We start from the raw sequence: 15,307 nt of genomic DNA, 5'->3' as shown, positions 1-15,307 counted from the left end.
TGTGCTAAAGAGGGACTTGTTTGATTCCAGGTCTCCAGGGCATTGATTTGCACCACAAAATACTGAAGGTCTGAGGCCTGAACAACAGGCCCTGAGCCAAAGCTGCCCTCCAGATGATCCTTCCAACCACATGTTCTATGGATCTGCTCCTTAACCAAATGTTACTATCAATAGGATCTGTGTGTCCATTCATTAGGGAAACAAGTCTTTACCTTTTGGCATGAGGAAACCGGACAAGGCCACACCTGGCCTTGGCTCCTCCTTGAGCCCTGGCCAGGCTCAGGGAGAAAACCAGGAGGAAAACGACATCAGATGTCCCGCACCAGAATTTCTGTCACATTGCTCGTTCAGCACTATAAAACCTGGGCTACTCTCACAGTGCAGTCGGAAGCCACGTGGCCAGCAAAGGTGGAGGATTTCCCAGCTCCTGGCCGTGGTTCTTCTGGGCTTGGCTGGCACAGCTTCCCCCAGCTGATGTGTGGATATGGATGAAGGGCAAAGAATTGGGGTATCAGGTGATGTATCTTTCTTCATCTCTAGAGACAAGCTCTCTTCTGTCAATGTATTCAAGGGTCGATGCTGTGGTACATTGCTTAGTTTATCCTTTTCTGACTCTTTTTTTTCAGTTTTGCATGATACTAAATTACACTATTCCTTCAGCTGATGTATCTGTCTGTGTCTGTGACCCTCTCCACCACCAAAACAAACTCGCAGCCAGTTTAGCACCAGACCTGCCTCTCTGCCAGCCCGTTTCTTGGAAAACAACCCTGTTCGCCATCTCTGCAAATGAAATTCCTCTTTGCAACTTCCTTTTCTGCAGGCAGGTGAGAAGTATCCGCTCCCAGCTTCAGACACCTCCAGAAGCCAACTGCTTTCAGCAGTCACAACCCTGAATTATCAACCTCCTTCCTTAACCTGCCCACTGGCAGCCCACACCAAGAGGCCCTTGGTCCAAGGATACCCACAGAGGAGCTTGAGGAGGGAGCAGAAACAAAACTCCTGCAGAATTTAAACCTCCCTTTGTCATATGAGCACACACCAACCTGTCCAAAGGGAAAGCAGGCAGGAAAGAGAAGCTCCTCTCCCACAACAGCAAGTTCTGTGCTTCCTTCAGTTCCAGCTGGAGAGCAGAGGCCATGGGCGACTCCTCCGTTTAGGAAGGAACCCTGGGAATTGGCTTGATCTGGGAGAGCAGCAGAGAGAAGTTCCCCAAAGAGAAGGAATAGATTCTCTGGGATCAAAAATTCAGAAAGGGAAAATTGGGTCTTCCTACACTGCAGGGAGATCTTACCTGCTAGCAGTAGGGCACACAGGAGAGTTTTAGCTGAAACACACACCCATGAATCGCAGATATGCTGAAAATATTAATAATTCCTTCTCAAAAATAAGAGTGTATAGACTGGTTTAACATTGCCCCTGTCATATGTAATTCCAGGAGACCAGTGAAAAAACTATATTCACATAAAGCATATTTCACTTTCAGAACTTTCTGTTCTTTCACTTGAACTGGTAAGTATTCACCAGTAGGAAAAACACTAGAATTGCATTTTCAAAGTGGTAGCAATTGTGATTCAAAAGCTACAATGCCGTGTAGGGAAAAAAGAAACATACGGAACAATAGTACTTCAAGTGATTAGGCCTGTACATTGAGTTATGGTCTTTAGAAATTCTTTTTAAAGGGGAAAGAAGTAATTTTTAGGAAAAAATCCTAATATAAAACCATATACCACAATTTAAAGGATCTTTCTTCCTGAAAATTAAATGAGCAACCGTTTCAGTTGTTAATTTTGAAATCAATTGTTGGCCCAAACACTGAAATGTAATATCCATTATTTACCTTCTGGTGCTTGTAACTGACATTAAATTTTACCAGTAGCGAAGAAAGTTGGGGAAGAGTCATGCTGCCAGATACAGGATAAGCAAATTTCTTTTTAAGTTTCACTATCCTTAAAACACAGCTAAGGGCAACTTCTCATTCTTAGCCACAGACTATTGTGGAAAAGTCAATGTAACCATAACTATAGCACAGGTGGGACTAAACATTCCGATGGACAATCCACTTTTCAACCACCTGCTTCCTCATCTCCAGCAGGCCACAGGGCCAGGATTCACACGTGGCTCATTTTAAGAAAGGGCCAGGAGACCAGCTCCTTTCTCGAGGCCTTTACAGCAAACAGCTTCAGGTGGGGAGCCCACAGAGTAACGCACACTGCTGCTGCTCCCGATGGATGGCTCTAAGGAGAAGCTGCACAGCTCTGACTCTGGGTACAGCTGGGGCTCTCATCCTCACTGGAACCCTCAGAAACATTCCTGTGGGTTTGTCATCTAAGGCTGTCATTTAGACTTAAATGCTGTTGAAGTTATGGTGACAGAACAGAACTCTGCTCTAGCTGATGGTATATGATTCTCTGTGATTGTGCTGGGCTAGATTTACAGTTTTTACTCTGTTGTTGTATGCTGGTTTGTTGTTTTGGGGTTCCAAACTGCACTAAAGACCCCTCATTTGCATACGGTTCATGCCCAAGTCCTTCTGGGAGCAGCGGGTGTGGCTCTCGACAGAAAGGGTCATGACACAGAGTAAGTGCTGAGAAGGAATACAAATACAGGATCAGCAGAACACAACTTATAAAGGGCTATTAACAATTACCACAAAAGGTAAGTTTTTGGATCTTAACATTTAATATTCAATAGCAAATTAATACTTTTAGTAAGAGCTTTTTAACTCTTAATATTCAATAGTAAACTAACACCTTAATCAAGAGTTTGTGGTTTTGGAGTTTTATTTTTTACAATATGACTCCCAGGGATTACAAAGGAGCACTTAAAAAAGAGGCTTTTCTTGATGAAGCAGCACATAGACAGACATGTGTGAAATAAGGGCCATGAAACATGAAGAAAGATGTCCCTTCTTTTCTGAACTCCTTTCTTCTCCTTTCCCCCTATTCATTAGAAATTTCGTTGTAATTCACTTGCTGGGATAGTTTTTGTGAGTTTTGTTACACTGTGTTTAAAGAAAGACAAACACCATCCTGCCAAGGTGGAGCATTCCAACTTCAAGTTCTGTTTTAAGCTATTTAAGATAAAATGGAAAGAGATTTTCTAGGTAGTGGGTTTCAATTTTTCTGAGAAAGCCAGTACACAGAGGCAAAGACGACAGGGCACCTTGACAACACTCACTCCAAAAGACTACTCCAGAATGTGATGAGACCAACAATCCTTGTGTCAACATGTCACCCACAGGGCAGTGACTGAAGTGACAGGGCTGGGCTCCTCACAAAGGGACCTGGAAGCGGGGCAAGAGAAGGCAGAGTCAGCCGGAACTCAAGACAAGCTGGAAAATATCCACTGTGTGTGTGGGATGAGCTTCTGCCATACCACCAAACACACTCGCATGAGCCCTCATGGTCAAAACATGTAAAGACATGAAAAAGGGGCAGGAACTAAAAGAGATGGAAGAAATAAGTCTATTTTTTCCTGCTCTGAAAACTGTTTCCAGATCAAGAGAGAATTTAAAATAAAAAGAACAAGTGACACTGGACAAAGCATTGCAAGATCACCTTTTTTGGTTTACATTGAAAAGACTTGGCTGTGGCAGGGGGATTTTACATTTTAACTCTCCCCTGACTGTGGAAAAAAGAGAATAACTTATTAGTGAGGAATGAAAAAATGCAAATCCTCTTGGTGAAGACACCAGCGTGAGTTCACGATCACTGTAAGCGATTAATCTCTTGGGTAAAGCAACATCCTTCCAGGCAGCAGGACTTTAGCTCTGATGACAATGCTGACCAAATTGCTGCCGCCTCCTGTTGCTGCTTCTGTCTCCAAAGAATGAGAAATGTGCCAAAGCTACTGAAGACCGGCAGAGACAGTGAGAAAGAACCAGCCAGTTGGCTGGAAAAGGGGCAAAACCAGTCTTCAATTCTGTCTGTTCATTTCCCCTTCTCCCATTTGACCTTGTCTGCTTTCAAGTGGGGAACTCTGCAACCCCAACCAAAGCAGTGAAGTTACTCAATCGAACATCTTTTTCCTCTCTTCAGCTATGCAGAAGACGGAGTGATTTTGCTTTCACCGGACAAAGAAGAGGAAGAGTTTCCCATGGGATTCCTCAATTCGGACCCGTTTCTGAAAGTTCCTGCGCTCGCCTTGAGGGTTTGCAAAGGCAGAAGGATGATTGCAGGCAGGGAAAGAAAGAGAGAAAGGGTTTGCAGCTGGCGCCGCAGTGCCGTGCGGTGCCCGGCCAGCCCCGGGAGCCGCCCCGCCCGCGCTGGGCCCGCAGCCCCGGCTCTGCCGCGCTCGGCCCCGCCAAGTCCGGCCCGCGCGGGGCCGCGAGCGGGGCCGAGCCCAGCGACCCCCTCAGGCCGCGCGCCGCCGGCGCAGCCGTGGCCGTTGAGCCGCGGCCGTTGTGGCGACACTCGGCGATCGGCGCGATGGCGGAGTGGTCGCTGCCCGCCGGCCTCAACGCCAGCACCTTCCCCGCCAAGCTCTGGCGCCTGGTGAACAGCCCTCGCGTCCGCTCCGTGCGCTGGGACAGCGGGGGCCAGGGGCTGCTCATCGACCGCTCCCTCTTCGAGCGGGAGCTGCTCAGCTCGGGCAGTGCCCAGGCTCCGGCCCCGCACACCTTCAGGGCCACACAGTTCGGCAGCTTCGTGCGGCAGCTCTACCGCTACGGCTTCCGCAAGGTGCCGGGCTGGCTTGGCTCAGCTGTGCCGGGCGATTGCGGGGGCTGGCTCCACTTCAGGAATCCCAACTTTCTCCGCAACCGTCCCGACCTCCTGCTCCACGTCCAGCGCCGGAGCACGGCCAACAGGCAGCGGCAGCAGCTCCCCAGGGCGCGGCCGCTGACGGACGGGCCGGACGGGCGCCGTCGTTTCACGGCGCTGCCCAGGGAGCGGCCGCCGCTGCCGGCCGGGCGCCCGCCCAGCGGCTTCCTCCTACTGCACAGGGAGCGGACGCTGCCGGACGGGCGGGAGCTGCGCAGCCCCCGGCCCGGCCGCTTCCAGCAGCCCGCCAAGGAGGGGCCGCTGCTCGTCCGGCGCCCGCCCTGCAGCTTCCACCTGCTGCACAGGGAGCGGCCGGTGCCGGCCCGGCGGGAGGGGCCGAGCCGCTTCCAGGAGCTCTACGGGGAGCGGCCGCTGCCCGCCGAGCTGGAGCTGCTCCGGGTGCCGTCCTGCCACTTCCTCGGGCTCCACGGGGAGCGGCCGCTGCCGCTCGGGCGGGAGGGGCCCCCCAGCCGTTTCCAGGAGCTCTACGGGGAGCAGCTGCCTCCGGCCGAGCGGGAGGTGCTCAGGATGCAGCCCTGCAGCTTGCAGCAGCTGCACAGGGAGCAGCAGCCCCCAGCCTCCGAGCCGCCAGGTAGGAAAGGAATTCTAGCTTTCCTTTCCCAAAGGTCACGAAAAGTGACCGCTTGAAGTATTTTTCCACAATGCTCTGTCATTGTGAGACAGAAATTATCAAGTCTCCTAGGAAGGGGGGGGGGCTAGAAGGCCACAAGATTCTCTGCTTCCTGAGTTTCCTATGTGCTTCCTGGGATGTTTCATCTCAGGCAACAATAGAGCTGTGTGTCCCAAAGCCACATTGTGGAGCCTGACCAATGCGTTTGGATTCGTGCAGCTACACCAGGCCCTTTAGCCCCCAGTGCTCCACCTGGTAGTGCTGGTTGTGCACCATCGACGGCCTCCAGCTCAGCATGGAATGCACCTGCGGAAGAGGAGTCACCAGCAGCAGATCTAGGGCTTGAACTAGAGAAAATGATTCGGGAGATCAGGAGATCCCTGCCTCAAAGGTCTCCCTGTGCTCAGGTAACCCCATTGGATGGGAATAGAAGAGGCTGGACTGAGAGCTTTTGAACGTTGTTACGTGGCTGAGAAGCAAAGGCTTCTTAAGTTAATTTGTTTCATTATTGTATAGTTGTCTAATTATTCTTGGTAAAGTTAAGATCTCTAAAAAAAGAGAGATGAAAAAGTCATCACTAAATCCTCACGTTAGCGAGGATGAGAGGTGTGAGCCTGTGTTGGCCAAGTTTGGTTGCTCCTTTTCCTGGGAAGAATGCCCTTTGCTGGGGAATTTAGGGTGATGCTTTGTAGGTTCTACCAGGCTTTGTCTGATGGGAAAGGAGAAAAGAATGTTTGGAGAATGCCACTGAAGGCAAAGTGTCCCGTGCAAGGAGGGGCATGTGAGAAGTGCCTCTGTTCCAGTAGCAGATGTGGGCTCTGCCTCTTTTGTGTATCAAGGCCAAGGCAAAGCAAGGTCTGGGCTGCAGCTGCTGCTGCTGTGTGAGCCCTGCCGTGCTCCCAGAGCTGTGTTTGGGGATGGGCTGGAGCTGCAGCTTTCTGTCCTTTTGTTTGACAGATTCAATCTTTGGATTAGGAGTCTCATTTCTCTTAACTTTCCCCTGACTTACCTGTAGTGCTGCAAAGGCCTTTTTGCAGTTCTTATACTTGTTGGCCAAAGAATGTCTCTCTTTCTCTTGATGTGCTGACCCCACAGGCTGCAGTACATTTATGATTGAGGAAGGGCAGCCTCAAGGGCGGGAGTGGGATTTCTTGGATTTAGTAATATCTTATTCTCAAATGAGATGTCTTTTGTCTTCTATAAACACACATAGTGGTTTTCAAAATCATTTTATTCCATACTGAAAGGAAACATTGCAGGCTCTGAACCTTCTTTAGAATATTTAGGATTGTGATGGACGGACTATTGTAGAGGAGATGGGTTGTTTTTTTTCTACCCTTCAGATTTGCAGACTTTTGCCACTTGAAAATCTGATCCTGGAAATACCCTGGTCCATAAATGTTTGCCTGGATCATAGATATGGGGCAGCAGCAGAGGGCTCCAAAAAGCACCACTGGGTGATGGATTGTGTGAGCGATTGGGTGGGGGTGGTGAGACTCCCAGCCAGAAATGAGGTGTGTGCTTTTCCTGTGTGTTTGCAGCACACAGCCCTGGGCAGTGCTCGGAACAAGCTCTGCCCTTGCTGACAGCCATGTTGACAACGAGGAGGGCCCCTGGCTTTCTGCTGGCTGATTTCTTACAGCTCGTGGGATGAGCCAGGGTCAGAACGTGAGGGCACAAGCCCTCACCTCACTTGGTGTCTTCTCTTTTTCTGCCTTCATGTTTTGCCTCAAAGGTCATTTTGTAAAAGCTTCAGCTTCCCCTTGGCCACCCAAATCCTGAGTTTAAAATGCTTCTCATGGCAACCGTGTGGGCAGTGTTCCCGCCCCCCCTGCCGTGTTCCATGTCGTGTGGGAGTGGAGGAGAGTCACTGTATCCCTGATAGGATTCCAAGAAAATAGCGAGTGATCTTTGTATTTCTTTCTTTCTGTTTCTCCTTCAAGGGGAATGTTAATGTTGCCCCTAAGTCCTCAGAGGAGGAAGCTCTGAACAGAGCTGCAGCAGAGGAAGCTTCATCTGGCACCAAGAGCTGCAGGAACAGTTCACCAGAGTGTGGGGAGCCTGGTAAGGAGAGAGCCCACATTGGTTTAGAGAGGTGTGAGATGGCTGCTCTGAGCCTGCCTGTGACAGGAAGGGAGATCAGAGGAGTTGAGTTCTTGTCTGCAGGGTTGGTGCTTCCCGGTGCCTTTAGTTCAAATCCTGCACAGACACAACCTCCCAGAGCCCTACCCTCCACACTTCTCCAGAGGCTCTGACACGGAGTCCTCTGCTGTGGCAAGAGAGCAGGGAATAAACCTGACCTTGTGGGAGTTGTGTCACCAAGCCGGGTGTCCCAGTTTGGTTTCACAACTCAGCTCACAGCACCCTTCAGCTTCAGCCATTTCAGTGGGGACTGAGATCTCTCTGTCAGCACAGAGAAAGAACAAAGCTGGGCTTCTTTGTGGGAGCTGGGACTGTCTGTGTTTCAAGCTGTCATGGGTGCCATTTGCACTGTGAATACTGAGACTGTATTGAGGTACTTCAGTGCTTTACACAGTTTTGAACATTTGGAAGGATCTGTGTTCTCTAAAGAGCAGGCTTCAAATTCCAAGTGAGAGTCTGCCTCTCAGACCATCTTGAACAGTGTCAGAGAAAAGGACAATTGGTGCCCAAGGGAACCGTGCACAAGGGCCAATACTGACTCAGGGTTCCCTTTGCTTCCCAGATCCCATCTGATCGACCTCTCCAGGAGGCCTGCCCCGTGTGGCAGGAAGAGACAGAGGGAAGACCTGTGGCCATTGGGCAGGTGAAATCCCTCTGGCATACTGATAGATATAGTCATATTTATAGATATGTATAGTTATATTTATATATCTATATAGTTATGTTTACAGATTTATATAGGTGCACTTCTAGGTGTAGATAGTTGTATTTATACATCTGTATAGTTTAATGTATATGTATAGTTGTAGATGTATATAGTTAGAATTTTATAAGGGAGGTTATAGTTAGAGATGCGCCTAGATTCATTTATACATGTATGTAGTTACATTTCCATATATAGTTATGTTTCTAAATAGGCATAGTTGTATTTCTATCTGGGATTTTAGTTACGTAGATTGATATGTGTATAGGTACAGGCCTTTTGTTAACATCTTTCCCCTCCTGGATGCCTTTTTCATCTCTTGTTTTTCCCCTGTGCCCCCTCTGTCCCCTCTCCCTGTGCTGTGTCCGAGCTGGCGGCCGGATTGGAGCAGCAGTTCCAGCCCCGGGTGTCCCTGGAGCGCTGGGAGCTGCCGGTGGCCCCAGGCACTGTCCCCTGAGGAGCTGCTGAGGGCCGGTGAGACTGAGGGGGCTGAGGAGGTGGTGACACTGAAGGGACGGTGACCTTGAGGTGCTGGTGGGGCTGGGGGTGTGGGGCAGCACAGGGCAATGGTGGCACTGAGGTGACAGGGAAGTGGCACAGGCTGAGGGGGGTGACGGGGTCTAAGGGGATGGGATGGGTCAGAAGGGACAGAGGGGGGTGAGACTGCGGGGCTCTGAAGAAACTGAAGGGGACTCGGGGTTGGCCGAGAGCATGGCGGGGCTGAGGGGATGGAGGGAGCCAGCAGGGAGCACAGAGGGGTGCAGGACTGCAGCTCTGCCAGGCCTTGGGACCTTGGAACCAATTCCTGAGCCTCCATTTTTGCCACAGCTGCAGTGAAGACTTTGAGGACAAGCAGGAGGACTGACAGGAGCCAGCAGGGAGAAGCTGAAGGCCACGAGCAAGAGCAGTGAGCAGGGAGCTGCTGCTGGCAGGCGAGAGCCGGGGTGAGGCCACAGGGCCGGTGAGGCAGGCTGGGGGTGAGGGTGCCGTGGGCTGTGGCCGTGGGCACTGCCCGGCGGGGCAGGAGCGGGCCCTGCCCGTGCTGGGGCTGCTCAGCGCAGCTGCCCCGGCCGGCACAGGGGCTGTCCTTGGGCAAGGCAGCTGTGCCGGCAGGGCCCGGGAGCTGTGCCGGCTGTGCCGGGCTGCCGGGGGCTGCGGGACGGTCCCGCCGCGGCTGCGCTCACCACACCCTGGCCCGCTCGGCCTGCTTTTCCTTTGCAGCCCTCCTGGGGAGGCGCTGAGATTTTCTCTTTCCTGATGCAAGTGCAGGTGCTGCCAAGGGAAAGGCCCTGATCCTAACTCAGTGTTCCCTTTGCTTCGCAGATGTCCCATCTGCTGTCCCTGTCCAGGAGAGCTGCTGTGCGTGGGAGGAAGAGACGGATGGAGAGGCTTTGAAGATGGCGCTGCTGGAATCCCTCTGCTCAGCGTTCTCTGTAAAGATACATGGACTTGCACAAGGAGAGGGATAATTCTATGGATATCTACATATGTGGCTTGCTGTTTGTATGGGTTTATTTCTAGATGTATTTTGTTATATTTGTGTATATTTATGTTGCTATATATGTATGATATGTATACATATATGTTTTTAATTATGTATATTTGTATATATGTATCTAAGTATACATCTATGTTATTATATCTTTGTTAAATTCTATTCTAATTTCCTATGTATAGAGTTTGTCGGTATCTATTTCTATTGATATAGTTGTCATTATCTGGCTTTTAAAATAGATATATTGATATTTGTATAGGTATATATGTCTATATTTATATTTTTATATGTATATTGATCTATTTCTGGATGTAATTCTATTTATATATGTATGGCGATATGTAAGTGTATATTTGTATTGCTGTATTTGGATGGATATTTAGATTGGTACAGTTGTCTATTTACAGATAGATTTGTTTCATGTATCTGTTTATGTATATTGTATGTAATACATAATATTTAATCTGTATTTACATCTGTATGTTGTGGTTATATATGTATTGCTTTCTATTTAGCTAGCTATGTAGTTGTATAGTTGTACAGTTGATACACAGTTATTTAGAGAGATATTGATAATTTTGTATTCCTATATCGGCTTTACCCTTATAGTAATATGTAATAAATTAAGTTGTTAAACACCTAATTGATATTTGTATATAGGCGGTTGTTGTAGAGGTTGGTAATAAATTAAGTTTTTGTTAACTGAATTGGTATTTGTATATATTTACATAGCATTATTGTAGTAATGTAATAAATTCCTTTTCTTAACCTTAACTGAGATTTGTATAGTTCTGTATTGTCAGCACGGGTGTAGCAATTTGTAATAAATGACATTTTTCAACTGAAATCGATTCTCGTGTATTTGTTGATCAGCAGTGTGGCTGTAGCAATCTGCAAGAAATGACATTTGTCAGCTGAGATGGGTGTTGTGTGATTGGTGCCATCCAAAGCAATGAAGAGATGTAAAGGTGATAATACTGGGGGAGGCTTTGCAGTTAAGAATGAAAAGGAAAAAGACATTTTTCTTGGAAGTATCTTGAAAGAGCTTTTTGTATCACCAGGAGCAGCTACACTGTTATTGACTTCCACCATTAAAAACTCACAACAACCATTCCCGTGTCTTAATCTGGCCACAATTCAGAGCTGCAATTCCAAATTCTCATCAAATATGTTACTATAATTTAAAGAAGGAGGGAGAGCAGAAATACCAACATTTCTCATCAGTCTTCTGGGTTGAAAAGACCATTTAATTTATGCTCCCTTAGCTGTCAGCCTAAAGTGTGCTGTGCAAACCTTAGGTCCACGTTGGACCTTATGTATTTCTTTAGCACCAACTGAGGTGCAAACCTGGTATTAAACCCATCAGGCATCATAATTACTTAGAGTGACAGAACATCACTGTTCCAGCACAGTGAAGCTGTGTTTACTTGCTCCTGCAAGCCATTCCCACAGTGGAAATGAAATCAGTGCCTTGCTCTCTAGATGTGTTAGTATTTTACACCTGTCCTGATAGACAGCAGGGAAACATATTTGTTTCTATGATACCATTCCATCTAAATGTTTGGTTGGAGAGCAAAAGGAAAATGTCAGTTTAAGACATAATTTTTGCCTGGTTTTTAAACTGTTCTTTCAATAATAACAATAATTTCTCAGTACATGTTGATTTCAGCAAGTACCAGCAGAGTAAGTCAGATTCTCTTTTCTTTTTTCTGGCCTTTCACATATCACTAAGGAAAGGAAAGGTGAGGCTGTGTTATTCTCCACTAGATTTTAAATTCTTCCAAAGTCAAAACTGAATTCAAGTCAGGTTCATTAACACTGTAACTTACATTCTTCTAAAATCTCATACATTTGCCTGGAGATTTGAGCTCGTTTCTTGACAAGAAGAAAAGACTATGTATGGGACTAATCCTGTTTTTGCTATGAAACAATTTTCAACAGAGAAAGGGAAAAGGCCTTTGAACACATCTTTACTTTCAAGAAAGGTGGCTGCTGATAAGTACTTACCAGGACAAAGAGGCACGGGCTGTCATTTCTTATGTTACTGTGTGTGCATGAAATGCTGTCATTAAGCCTCTGTTTTCAAGACTATAAAAACACACATTACAATGTGAATCTCAATTTAATCTTAACAATGCAACTTATACTGGATTCTAAGAGCTCTGTTTATTTACCTTAAAGCTTTGATCATTCCTGTGAATGTTCAAAAGCCATTAACCATAGCATTCAGTCTCTGGCAGATATTTGGTCTTGAAGGAAAACATTTTCCTAAATTTTTTCCTATCTCTTTAAAACTCACTGGGTTTAGTTAATATCAAGAGCTAGAAAGCTAAAGCACGTGGGAAAGGGCTATTTATTGTAGCAAATCCATATGTTGTCAGAAAATGTCCTTTAGAAAGAATTAGAATTTCCAAGGACTCAATCCTCTCCCCTTTTCCCTTTCCCCGTTCTCTTTTTTTAACTTTTTCCTTCCCCTCTCCTCTTTCCTCTTTCCCATTCCCTCTTCACTCCTATTGTCAGAGAGAGGTTATTTTCAGAGAGAGGTTTTTATAATCTGTCCCCCTCAAAGTGATTGTCTTGGCTTGAAAAAGAGGTATTTGCTAAAAGAGACAGGGGCCTCTTTTTGAAAAGGAGAATATAACCCCCCCCCCTTCACTTTACTATAATTTTGAAATTAAGGGGCTCTCAGGTGAAGATCTGGGGGGTAGGAATAACAGTTCTTTACTGGTATATATATATGGAATTAAGGAAACAAAGCACAACAACAATAACTGCGAGATCAGCAGTAGCAGAGCAGCAAACCCAGTGAACAGTTCTCCCGGCTGTGGACACCTTTCCTGTGCGGTGCAGTCTCCGTTCTGGCGCTGCCTGCCAGCTCTCGCTGAGCAGGGAGGAGATGCGGTGATCCCACGGGGCTGGAGGGCGCTGCGGTGAATGGCGTCTGTGTCCCTGATGGGAAGGGCGGAGGGGAGACGCTGCTCTCGGATCCAAATGATCGAAAATGATGTCTGAAGTCGGCAGGAGATGCAGGAGAGAGAGTCTTTTATGGACAGGAGTCTCACTTGCCATACTATGGAGACTTCTCCACAAGAAACAGTTCTCTTGTGGCTTTAGTGTCCCAACAAATCAGCCACCCGGGAAAGGAAAAATCTGTTCACAGTGTGAAAGTCTGTCCCATGGCTTGAAGCTTTTCCACAGCTACTTTCATGGGCCATGTCAACATACTGCGGTGCAATTTTAAAGGATGAGCTATTCTAGTATGGAAACAAAAGGCAGCACCATTGTACCAATGCACAATCAATGACATTTCTAAACTGAAACAGGTGTTGATTTGTGGTATTTGAAGCAATTAACAGACATTCACATAAGGCTCTAGGAGTACTTGGATCAGGAGTGATGATGGGGGCAGGGGGAAAACGTGCCCCACAAATTGCCCAGTTCCATAATGGCACAGGAAGGAACTGTAGGCTTTGCAGAGAGAGCAGAGTCAAACATTTAGGGAGAACTCACTGCAAGGGTCTGCTAAGGAAAGCTACAGTTGCCACTGAGAAATTGGGAAAAGACAAAAGCCCATCCAATACCTCTCAGTTCTTTCAGGACAGCCAACCAAAACGCTTTCAAGCTTCTAGGCATTTCTCATGTGCCATTTGTCATTTTTGAGCATGAAGAAATGACAGGCCCCTCAAGAACCACCCTTGGTTTTTAGCCTTGTGTGAGCACTGTGAATGCAGAGAATCTGCTGCCTAGGAAGGTCAGCTATGAGCTCTGCAGCAATGGAGGGCAGAGCACAACCCTGTCTGATGGACATGTCCCATTGGCACTCTGAAGAGATGTGACATCCCAATGAAAACTGGCACACCTTGAAGAGTCTTGAGTAGGACTTGGAGGAATCCAAAAAAGCAGCACTGTATGGATCATGCCAGCAAGTGATGTGGCTTTTGCCCCTGACTTGCTGAGGCCTTGGTGAGAGGTTGCATGGCAGCAAGCTGCAGGCCTGCAGCCCCTGTGCTGTCCTCTGCAGGTGCTGTGGCCGTGCAGCAATGGAGGAAATGGGCTGAGTGTCCCCTCAGACAGCAGGCAGAGGGCAGCCAGCTCGGGGGAGGCTCATGGCTGGGAGGGTGCTACTGCTGCCAAGCAGAGAGACCTGGAGGGGCTGGAGAAAGGGCAGGCAGGGAGCTCCTGCAGGTGAAGGTGCAGGGAAAGAGGCGAGTCCTGCAATCAGGGAGGAGGAAGAATCCCTTTCAGCCGTAGAGTCTAAGGAAGAGGCAGCTGAGAAAGCAGCTCAAGGTGGGGCCCAGACCGAGCAATTTGGAGGCACCAAAGAGCCCCTGGGGGGCAAAGGCAGCTGACAGCATGCAGGGCTGCAGGAACAAAGCCTTGGCAGCAGGTGCAGGGAGATGAGCCCTGGCTGGGTGTGTCCAGCTCTGGGCTCCCCAGTGCAAAGCCAGCATTGGCAGTCCTGGCAGGAAGTCCCATCCCAGGGCCCCGCTCCAGCCCCCCACCCATGTCCAGTCTAGGGTCCATTGGGCTTGGACCTTTGGTCACTGGGACCTAGCATCCAGCAGCAGCAGCAGCAGCAGCAGCAGCAGCAGCAGCAGCAGCAGCAGCAGCAGCAGCAGCAGCAGCGAGTTGTTGTCTTTGCTGATCGATAGCAAGAGAAGGAAGATTCTTAAAAAGCAATTTCAGCCCAGTCCTGACATCCCGCTACCAATCCTTGCTCTCTCAGTGACTGGCCCACGCCCATGTGACAAGACCAGGGTCCTCGTGGGCCAGGAAGGATGGGCCAGGCCTGGAGCTGCTTTGGTCCAGGTGGGCTCCCCCACAGCGGGGGGACACGTGGCCATGGCTGTGTGCGCAGCAGAAGGGGCCGCCTTGCTCACAGCCGCCGCTCTCTGCTCTGCAGGAAGGTTCTCAGTGACCATGAGGCGCTGCTGAGCGCAGCTGTGGCTCTGAGCTGTGGCCCAAAGAGGAGTGAGAGGCACCTTCTCCTCCTCCAGGAGAAACTGGTGCTTGCCAAACTGCAGTAAGAGCCTGAGACCCCAGTTGCCTTTGCCCCATCCCTGGCCCTGGGCCAGGCCCCAGACAGCCTGGCCTAAGCCCCAGGCCCCAGACTCATGCCTAGGGGAGCTGGAACAGAGGCTAAACACGGAGTAAAGGGGAATAAGATGGGTGTTTATTGAGAGGCCTACAAAAGGCCACAACCTAGCAGTATCAGTACCAAAGTCATGGAACCTGCCTAGATGGCTCCAAGATGGAAGCAAAGGAGAGCTTGGTCACAAAATCTCACATTTTTATAGGTTTTGGTTCATTTACATGAACCCGCCCCCCTCCTTCCATGTTTATGCTTAAGGCCTGAAGTTTGAAGAAACTGTCCTTGAGTTCTTAACTGGAATAGGACTTTTTTGTCTTCATCACCCTAGCACATCAGAAAAGCACATCCAATCAGAATAGAAAAACTTCAAACTTAAGGCATCAAGACCATTGCTGCTGGATGCACCAGTGTGTGTGCCAAGGTTGGCAGGGGAAAATGGGGGACATGCCAGGGCTGTGCCCTGGGAGATGCCAGGGAGGCCACC

General features: G+C 48.6%; 1 protein-coding gene across 1 annotated transcript; it reads left to right on the top strand.

Annotated features, from left to right (window-relative positions):
• The first annotated feature begins 4,427 nt into the window (after window positions 1–4,427).
• On the top strand, window positions 4,428–10,370 carry LOC148219670 (uncharacterized). The gene is made up of 6 exons (XM_088157134.1): window positions 4,428–5,352; window positions 5,611–5,798; window positions 7,335–7,455; window positions 8,096–8,710; window positions 9,065–9,180; window positions 9,560–10,370. Exons 1-4 carry the CDS (start codon window positions 4,428–4,430, stop codon window positions 8,104–8,106), a joined length of 1,245 nt encoding a protein of 414 aa, XP_088013260.1. The 3' UTR covers window positions 8,107–8,710; window positions 9,065–9,180; window positions 9,560–10,370.
• The last annotated feature ends 4,937 nt before the right edge of the window (window positions 10,371–15,307 follow it).

This window comes from Sturnus vulgaris, chromosome Z (genome assembly GCF_052056855.1).
Source record: "Sturnus vulgaris isolate bStuVul1 chromosome Z, bStuVul1.hap1, whole genome shotgun sequence".
Taxonomy (NCBI): Eukaryota; Metazoa; Chordata; class Aves; order Passeriformes; family Sturnidae; genus Sturnus; species Sturnus vulgaris.
The sequence above is the reverse complement of the archived record's forward strand: the minus strand, read 5'-3'. Positions and strand labels throughout refer to the sequence as shown.

Coding starts and splice junctions, on each gene's coding strand:
- LOC148219670 (XM_088157134.1), top strand. CDS start 4,428: ATGGCGGAGTGGTCGCTGCCCGCCGGCCTCAACGCCAGCACCTTCCCC. Junction 5,353..5,610: donor CCCAGCCTCCGAGCCGCCAG/GTAGGAAAGGAA, acceptor GGATTCGTGCAG/CTACACCAGGCCCTTTAGCC. Junction 5,799..7,334: donor AAAGGTCTCCCTGTGCTCAG/GTAACCCCATTG, acceptor TTCTCCTTCAAG/GGGAATGTTAATGTTGCCCC.